The sequence below is a fragment of the Monopterus albus genome, unplaced genomic scaffold (assembly GCF_001952655.1).
Source record: "Monopterus albus unplaced genomic scaffold, M_albus_1.0 scaffold4.1, whole genome shotgun sequence".
NCBI lineage: Eukaryota > Metazoa > Chordata > Actinopteri > Synbranchiformes > Synbranchidae > Monopterus > Monopterus albus.
In genome coordinates, this window is record NW_018127884.1 from 6,727,839 (window position 1) to 6,738,171 (window position 10,333).

Genomic DNA, 10,333 nt, shown 5'->3' on the forward strand with positions numbered 1-10,333 from the left:
TAGAAGGAGCGTGTATATTCTGTTTCGCTCACAGTCTCTACCAAAATGCTGCTTCTAGATAGACATCATCATCTTGATTAGTGACACACTGGACCGTGACCTTCACTAACAGAGTGGGGAGAGAAGGATGACGCACAGTGAAGCTCTGCGTAAAGGAGGTCAGCATAGTATTAAATTATAGCAACACCATTTTTAAACACTTTTATGCTTAAAACATGACCTTATTGCCTTATCTCCCATTATCCTGACACCTATCATTGCATTTCAGTCTAATATGTTGCATGTTTTGGTGCTAAATAACAATCCCTATCACTGGAGCAATGTCAGTGATTTAGAGTCTGCTACTGATGTCTGTCTTTGCTAATAATAACTATTAAATGTTCATATTTCATTAATGTGATGGTCAAAGATACCAGGTTCATGTTTTGAATTTCTCTACGTGTATATAGCCACACTAATAATAAACCCAAAACTTTAGTACGACTACAGCATGTTGGTGTTGAATACAGAAGTATACCTGGTCATGATAGTGGGCTGTGTTGCTGCTACTAGTACTGTTGCTGCTGCCGCTGACGCCAGCGCACGGTGCGGGGAGAGCATTTGTTCGCTCTGCGAGGCAGCTCGGCTCCTGAAAGGGCAGTGACCCAGGGGGCTGCGGAGCTGGGTGATGGACATGGTGGAGGAAGTGGTGAGCATTGCTGTGGCTGTGGCTGTGACCATGCTGAGAGCCACTGGTCTGCTGAGAGGAGGATGCCTGCAGGCAGCTTGAAAGGGAGTGGCTCAGGGACAGGTGACCAGGTGAGGGGCCTCCACATGGGGAGTGCTGCTGACAGCAGGATGGGAGTCTAGGCATGGTCGTACCCATGTTTTCTCCTGCCATACCTGAAAAACCTGGTCTGCTGTCATCTGAAGGGAGTAAAATAGATGAAAAATATAGCACGAGATGGCAGGTTGGCATTTAAAAGGGTAGAAAAGGAACAAAATTGAAGTTGGCCAATGGCAAAAATCTGACTACACAGTATAGACCCTTTCACAGTTTAATGCATAAATATTTTAAGGAATAGTTATTTTGGACTCAAGCTACCTCCAAGCAAAAGAGCTGAAAAAAAAAGGTCTACTGTAGCTGGTGTCAACATGCTATGTTCTATCTTACCCTCTGTGGCTGTGCGAGTAGAGCCACTTGGCCTCTGTGAGTGCATACTTTCAGATACTGAGCCTGGGCAGCTAGTGGAAGGGCCTGGGGCATCATTGAGCTCTGAGGTAGAGGCATGATGGGAAGATGATGACGAGGACGACCTGACTGTCTGAGGGTGAATGCTGTTGGAGGTTGTTGGCACAACTGAGAGATCTGGGGAGGAAAAAAGGTGATAATTTAGACATGGAGGGTTAATGACCACCGTGCTACACGTATCACCTCTGTTAAAAAGGAGAGAGACCAAAGTGCAAACTTCTCAGGTTACTGACAAATGAGAATTTCTGATCCTAGAAAATTTCATTTGCAGATATTTCACAAAATCTAAACTCAGTACTCAATAGTGAGGATTTTCTGAATTTTCTAAATTATCCTATGATCAATTAAATTTCTTTTATTCTTTACTGGACTTCAAATAATACTTAACAAAACCTTATGAATTAAACAAGACACATGTAGCTGTACCAGCTGTTACTTGCTTACAAGGTATGATCTTCATGATTCATAAGATCACCTAATGTTTGGAAAAGAATAATCCTGGTGTGGACTGTGGCATGTGTATGCTTGTCTACAGAGGCTTAGCAGCCGAGGAGTCAAGCAGACCTTATTCGCATTCTAGTGTGTGAACTCCATCTGCTTTTCATATTCACAAATTAATTTCCCCTTTTCTCCTCTAAAATGTAAATACTCTAATACTCCGTCTGTGACCACATGGGCTGATAAAGAGACTGGCACAAGTCACATGAATGGCTAAGGTTACAATTCATCCTGGTTTTACGGAAAATAAATTCTCGTGCACTGTGAAAAAATGAAAAAGCAAGTAAATATAGCAGTGTTAATGTAAACAATACACTATTTTTTATAAGCAAGTGGCTAATTGATGCCCATTAGTGTTCATATTTAAAGCGCAACAACCCGTTTTTATTTTACTACTTAATTTAATAAACTCTTAGATATCCAAAACCAAAATATTCTTTTTGCCAACAGTCACCATTAACTTTGACACATGCAAATGCTTAATCAATAACTGAATAAAAGACACCGTAGTAAAGAGATTTTAAATCCTGGCTCGTTACTCCTAGGGTTGTCTATAAGACTCTTGCATCTATATATACTGTATATAAAAAAATAACACCACCACGAGATTTGGTTTGTAGCTGGGAAATTTCTTGACTATTAAACCTAAAGTGAAAATGGACTAAAAGAAAGCTCAAGTGAAGCACCAGTAAAATGACACTTTCAAGAATGACAGTTCAGAAAAGATGTTTGACAGATTTTCATTTCATAGAATATTTAGTTTGCTTTCATGTGCCTAAGGAACCGAGAGCAAGATTTCAAGTCATCACAGAACACGCCGATATGCTTTAGTACAACTGGGAGGCAGATAACTAGAAAAGTGAGACCTAAGTTAAAACTACACCTAGTTAATCCTTTAATTGTCAAAATGTGCTTGAATGGGGGAGTTTTCTCGGTCCATTCTTACCATCTTCATCGACAGTGAGGTCCACCACTTCCCCAGCATTCTGACGCAGTGGCTGAATAACAGTGGAGAGTCTATGACGTCCACGTGACTCTTGGAGGCGATTCTGGGAGCAGCTGTTAGCCCAAATCCTGCCAAGACCCCCCACTGAGCGTGACCTGTACACATACAGACATTAAAATAAACCTTTACACCTAACTGCAGTACAGGAATTTTCTCACAGCTCAGTGAAGCATATGCTTTTGTGTGGAGCTCCTTTCAGCGTCAGCGGCTGTCTTAACAAATGGTATGCCAGGAGGCAACACTGGAGTGTTGTGATAAAAGTATTTAGATCTGGTCTTCGTGCATGTATAAACTTGAGTGTGTCAGTCAATAAGGGCATCTGCGACATTTACCTTTAGTGAAAAGGGGAAAAAAAGCTGCACACTCTAACCAACCTGAGAACTGACCTTTCTTTATGGCAGACATCTTGAGCAGCCATCATAGGAAAAGCAAAGTCTAACAACATCTCTGATTTATTTATTCAGGATAATTCCAGGGTTCTAGCTCTACCCCACATAAAAATGATCACAGTCTAACATTATTAGTTAGATCTGTGTTTCACAGGCAAATTTCCAAAGTAATGAAAGCTTATAGAGTTTAATTATGGACGCTAATATGGTGATCAATCTATATATGATTACTTATACAACCTGTGTTTAGTGTTCTGTCATATCAGAAAGCTTTCCACATTTTGCTATGCTGCATCCTTATGTTAATATCATTTAAATTCATTTTTTTCTCATCATAAATAGAATAAAGTCACACAATGTTTAGAAAGATTGCCACAATGGAGATCTACACCCTCAACTTGCATCTAAATCTTACTACTCTTTCCATGCACCCTCTTTTTCCCTATATCTCACTCCAATGCTCTGTAGCTCACTTGCCCTGCCTTTGGCCCTTCTTCCTTTTAATTTTCTCTCTCCAAGGCTCTGTTGCTCTACCCCTTGCTCTCTGAGACTGGAGTGAGAGGCCAGGGAATAGCTGCATTTCCCCCACAGTGCTGTAAAGCCAGGTGATGAGAGGGAGGAGGGATGAGCCCGAGGGACAAGTAGCAAGACACTGTATGGGAGTGCCGTAAAACTGGATACCATGGAGTTTTGTGGCTAGGGGATTTCACTGCTGCTCCCTGGGAGATAAAAACAAAAACTGCACAGGGGCAGAGGGAAAAGGCTGGATATCTGAGTGCCAACAGCACAGTCTGGTTAACAGCTTTTGATGTGTCAAACTGTCTCGGTGATTCTTATTAATTAAATCAGAGACACATAATCACATGATTCATTTAATAAATAAATAAACATTCATACTGGAAAGAAGCAAGAGATATTTTCTCCCCTGTATTAATGTGAGTTTCCCACAGACCAAATTTAAACTGGTTACTGGTGTCAGTGTAATCTATATGTAATGTGTGTGACAGACAGACAACCACATAGCCATGAGCACCCTATGACATATTGTTTTTTAACTTTATTTTTCTTAAGGACAACCACACCAGGCCATCAGAATAATTCAAATACAATACTGTCTCCTACATTATATTAGGTTACCATTTTATTATGGGTTACTTAAAAAATGAAGTATGATTGTGTCAATATTCTCTCTTTAATTTTAGGCACAAGATAGACACACAAGTTAAATTTTTGGGCTTCTGTGGCTGGTATTGTGTATTTGAAGAGTATTTTAAAAACTTCAATTAAAAATGACCTTAGAAATGTTTGCTATTTCACCACAGATCAAATCTGTGTGCAAAAGTCCAATGGCTGTAAAAATAAACTAAAAGTGTAAATGCATAAGTAACAGTTGGTAGTAAAACCACTGATCTATTCCTCTGTATTTACAATGCTCAATTAAGAGCTTGGCTGTGTGCTCACATTCCTTAGACATGTTTCAGCTCAGGAAATGCCATTCTCACTGTTGACTGGGATAAGGGGGATTCCCATTAGCTCATACTGTGCGTATCCAATTTCATTTCCGGTGAGACATGCCGTATGACAATGAAAATTAAGCAGAGGAGAAAGCTTATTATCTTACTTCACAAATAGCAAAGGCGGACCCTGTATGTGCGCATGCACACAGCCATGCACTTGTGATTGCACACAAAACACAGCAATGTGGGTGGTATGCAGAGCGGGCTGCATGGTGGTTGTGTTGGGGTCTAATTGGCCAGGTTCCTCAGCTTTGTGTTGATCCCAGGGAGCGGGACTAGTCACTCGGGAAGAGCTCCTAATTAAGTAGACCTGGGATTATTTTGTAAATATCTGTTTACTACCATGACCTCCTGAGGGCGGGTGGGGGGTGGAGGGGTAGCCAAGAGGAAAACAGTACATTGTAAACATGAACACTATGGGAATGGGTGGTTTGGCAAAGCTCAGGCTGTGTGAGCCACAAACCCCAGGGATCAGAGGAGGGCTGAGGGCTTCGGTAATGTGGAATAAACTGCTGGGACTGATGCTATGGACAGCTAAGGCTGGGAGTTTGGGAGTTGTAGGGGAGGAGATCATAGACACTGTTATTCCTACCTTGTAAGAAAGAGTGGTAAACAATTTGAGGCGCAGAGCATTGCGCAAGCAAAAGTACGGAGTCTGTCTTCACAATTAAGGCTATGACACTTTCTCTCTGAGTTCTCTTCTCAGAAGAGAAGTATGAGTATCTGCAGACACTGTGGGTTGTCACTGTGGATCAGTCATGTAATGCAAGTGAATTTTATACTCCACTGTAAGCCTGATGGCAGTATGTGTAATAGTCACACACTAATGACAACCAAAAGGTTTTGTGACCATACTACAATGCATTTCCTGAGCTGACTTGCAGAATCAGGGTAGAGACCGATCAAGGCCTTTTTTAAGATCCATAAGAGCTGTATAATCCTATGTAAACCAGCTGCCAAACACAACCCATAGCACACTGTTAAAGCACTGGAATGTTTCCTAACGCACTGCTTTGCAAGTGAGTGAACTGTGCATGAACAAATAAATAACAGCCAGCATTTCAAATTAAAGATATCCACACTGGCAACTTGACACTGAGCAATGTGAGAAGAGCAGGTTTGGCTTAAAAATGGTTGCTTTGCCCTGCATTCAGAAACATTTTGCAGCACATCCTTAAGGTGCTGCTGCTGTTTAAAGACAGCATTTGAACTTACACATTTTGTACAAGCTAGGGGTCAAGAGAGGCTCTCCAAAAACCCTTGCACCACAATAGTAACAGACTGCCACTCTTCTGCCCACAGGTACTAAAAAAATACTCTTGCACACTAAACAAAATAGCAAAGGAAACTATTAAATGAAAAAGCTTTATTATGTGATCGTTGAGTGCATTTCATTTTATCAAAACAAGCCTACACTATGTAAGGGTTATGAATGCACTGTAAAGCTAGTTTATTTAAAAGAACATAAATACCATACTGTATATGGACATTTGCACATAGTCAAATTACATGAATAGGATCAGAGATAATCAATCAACCAATAAGAGGAAAATACTTCATTATGACATCCCTAAACATTCCCCTCAAACAAACCAGCCAGGGCCATGATGCAGTATGTATGAAAAGCTGGACCACTGGCAGTGTAAACGTAGATTTCAGTATTCATTGTGTTGGCCTGTGATTCTCCACCCCTCTCAACCTCTCTGCTGCCGCCCATCCCCCTTCAGGCTCATCTCTACACACTCTAGGGAGCCAGGTCATCTTTGAAAGAGTGGAAAACGGGCAAATTAAACAATCCATGGCGTTGCAAGCTTGGTGTAATCACTTCCGGGAACTATTTTCAGACATTACTGATACATTCAATTAAAATGGGGAAGAGGGAAAGATCCTGTTAGAGAGAAGATAGAAAAAGGGAGTCGGAAGAGGTTAACACGGAGCCATAGATTAGTAAACTGAGCTGCATAATCGCCAACAAGACGACTTAGGAGAATATTGAGATTGGAAGTCATATTATGAGAAAGGGGTAATAAGATTCGCAGTGGGGTGAGGAAAATGAAAAGGGCTGCAGAGAAGGACTGTAGGAGATATCTTTGTAAATGTACTGCTCTCATCCTATAAATATTTAGTAAAAACTGAATGCTATGCCCCAATTTATAGATTATCCACACATTAATCCTCCATTTCTTAAATCCAAGGCAGAAAAACTTAACTACCTTTTTAACCAGTTCCTTTAAAATGGTCCAAACCAGATGTGTGCTATGCAGGATGAAATATAGATTTGGCAATGCTGTTTGTTCTGGTGTAGAATGGAGTAACTCACATAGTGATACTGATTAACAGATGTTAGCTCTATACTAACTTTGAGGTCAGTGGACAAGTAGCTTGTAAGACATTTTTCCTCTTAAACCTCCTTCTAACATTAAATTATCCATGAATGATACATCAGTATTAATAACTCATACCACTGTTTGCCAGAAAATCATAACTGTCACTGCCAAGTAGACAAGTTTACTGAAACAGATCATCTACCCCAAGCTAGTTTCAAACGTCAACGCACTTATTTTAATATATTGCAGAAATGAATTAAAACCAAGGCTGGAAGTTGTGGAAAACACAAAAACACTATGGTATACCTTGAACACATGAACAGCTAAGGCCAGCAGATCCCCTTTTTAATTAGGCTTGGTTCTCAGGAACCAGCTCCAAATTTATGGGAACCGTGGTGTCGTTAAAACACGTGCATTTTTATCATTACATTACATTTAAGCCATATTCCAATGTTACCTAACGTTAAATTCTTGTAAGATATTGCTTAAAAAACTGGAAGGCCTACCTGAAACCATCTCCGACTGTGACGATTTCCACCTCACTGTCTGTTGAAGTTACATTGATCTCCTCGCTTGCAGGGACAGCAGGAGCTGGAGCTGGAGTTGCCTCAATCACCACCACATCCTCATCCAGAGCACCTGAATCCACCAGGGGACGTTAGTATAGCACCAACATAAACCACACAATGTGACAAAGGCAAAGAAAGCATCCGACTACAGTAAAATAAACGGCAAACTTGAAATGAAACTTTAAACTCATATAACATAAGGGTTTGTGCATGTAGGTGTGTATCTACTCTCACACAGCATAAAGATGTACTTCACACTTTTCCTCTTATTATTTTTAGTCTGGCCCAAAACATCAGTGCAAATGCATCTTTTTAGTGGCCTGATCTAAAACCAAGCAAGCTGTCTAACTTTACAGTTTAACACTGGGCATGGAAGAATTCATTAGACAATACCAGCAGGGTGGTGTCTGATCAGTGACAAATTCATTCTGCAGCATGACAACAACCACAAACATACAGCACGGTGATAAAAAGCTATGTTCAGCAATAACAACAAGGGACCCTACAATAGGTTAGTCATGGCAAAGTAATCTGTGGCAAATGCAGAATTCTCCTCAGCCTTCTTAATGAAGACAGTGTCTATCACATGGGACGACAATGCCTCCCCAAATAAATTCTGTATTGTGTTTGTATAACTGAACACACAGCTTAAACTATAGGTTTATTTTAGGGTTAAGCTCAGACATAAATCTGTCTTATTTCAGTCCCCACTAGTGTTGAGACAGTATTCAGCATATAATTGCAGACAATATTCTGTAAGTTTACTTATGCTTGCAGTCTCACGCCTGTTTCTAATTATTGTCACCGTTTTGCAATGTAAGTGAGAGTTGCTGACTCATGCATCTGGTGTGTGAGTAAAAGTTACAGATTCTCTTGCTCGTTTATCAGCTTTCCATCTAAATCTAACTCCAAACCTTTTGGGCGGATAGCAGATGTTAACAACTGTCAACTTACTGCATATACGACATGTACATCAACCTACAAGAGCTGACACATATAGAGGCATTTGTTTATTGAAGAAGGTAATAAATTTAAAAAGCCTTAGGGATGACATTTATTTGTAGGCCAACCCAGAAGTTAGCATCACCCTGGTTCCCTGGACAAAAAAGCCAATGGGATTTTTCCATAGGCTTGTGGAAATAAGCTCTGTGGCAAACAGTTTATGACACTTACACATTGTGTTCATAAGATTATCTTCACAAGAGAACACCACTTTTGATGTTTGAAGCCCAAATACATTCACCAGAAGCAAAAGACTAGTTAGGTGTTAGGATATAAATGAACTACACCATGGTCCCACGACTTCAGCGTCACCACGACTTCAAACTAATTTGATTCATAGCGTTTTCCTTTTCTACAAAATCCTTTCCTCTTAGTGTGACCTGATCTAGCTAATGATCATGGCTTTGTCCATTGGTTAGAATAGTTTGCAAGTGCATGAGTTTAAAAACAACAAGGCTGTAAAAGCAGAACAGCAAGTAGATGAGTCTGTGTTCGGCATGATAATGACTAATATCCCAGACAGCCTCTGTAGTCTCATTTAGCCACTTGTTAGCAGTCACCTTTTTTAAGACATAAAAAAGCGTAAAAAAATCATTGGTGGGGTATTTACTGACATTTTATTTCATAGAACACAATGTGAAAATGCATTGGCCTTGTGTTAACCGAAAGCCTTATTTCAGGCATCTAACCAAAAAGCCATTCTAAAAACCCACTGACTTCAGGGTGAGGGAACTGGAAGTACAAACATGCTAACTCATTTCCAGGTTTAGGATTCACTACGGCATTCACTATAGCATGCTTATTCAATCATAGTTATAAAAAAAAAAACATCCCTAGATCCCTAGGTGTTTCAGGCAGCCATTTTGACTCGCCTGGGTGATGACCTTAATAACTGAAATGCATTTTCACTAACCCTTGAAGAGGCATGAGATAGTAAGGTAATGCATTACCTTTTTGAGTGCCTCTGATTCCATCAGAAATGCAGAAAGACATATCAAACTAACCGATACAAGACATTTTACATAAATGACTTCATAACAAACTTTAGCAAACAAGTTTTATGCTGCAGTAGTGTATACTGTGTGTTTGTGCACACCATTAAGTGACTTGCCATGCTACTGAAGTCCATAATTCCCCCGTGCGATTTCTATTCCAGTTGTCTCCTGAGAACTGCTGCTTAGCACCCTGCAAGTCTAGCTGCCTGGTACTTCATGTGGTTACACAAACAACTCCTTTCAAATTGTTAGAGAACTGTAACCAATATGTACTGGTAGTGTCTGCTTAGGTTACTACTGTTATAAATAACATGGCTCTAGAACAAAAACTGGAATGAAATGTTACAAGGTCACATGTGACCAACATTTATAGTCCAAACTAGAAAGCCAAATCAGATTTGTTGGCATTATGTGGAGATATAATACACTTGAGACTGTATTCAAAGGAAAAATATATTGTTTAATATCTTTTGTTGACCTCAAGTTAGAGGTTGGAATAAATGGTTTCCTGGCATCATGACACACCTGCTCCATCTCTGGACATTTAGAAGGCAGGGTTCATCATTTGCTTTCCCCTCCTGTACACAAATGCCTCGTTTTCCCTTCGAGACCTGCTGTTTCCATGCAAAGGCTGCTGCTCAACAGTGTCTAAGCTGTCTCCCACCTGCCTCCCACCATAGAGGCACAACACAACTTTCCATTCTCCCTACAGGGGTCACAGCAGCAGATATACTGCTGAGGCTAAATAGCTACATGAGGAAAACAACGAACCAGGATGGGGGGGGGGGGGGGGGGGGTG

The 10,333-nt window shown here is 40.4% G+C and overlaps 1 protein-coding gene across 3 annotated transcripts in view; it reads right to left on the reverse strand.

Moving 5' to 3' along the window:
* rnf111 (ring finger protein 111) overlaps nucleotides 1-10,333 on the reverse strand; it is a 25,866-nt gene that overhangs the window by 8,149 nt on the left and 7,384 nt on the right. For all 3 annotated transcript variants that reach the window (XM_020607273.1, XM_020607264.1, XM_020607256.1), the window contains exons 4-7: nucleotides 7,475-7,607; nucleotides 2,676-2,830; nucleotides 1,154-1,348; nucleotides 518-906 (exon numbers count right to left, since the gene is read on the reverse strand). In XM_020607273.1, coding sequence (XP_020462929.1) covers nucleotides 518-906; nucleotides 1,154-1,348; nucleotides 2,676-2,830; nucleotides 7,475-7,607 — 872 coding nt within the window. The remainder of the gene's footprint in view (nucleotides 1-517; nucleotides 907-1,153; nucleotides 1,349-2,675; nucleotides 2,831-7,474; nucleotides 7,608-10,333) is intronic.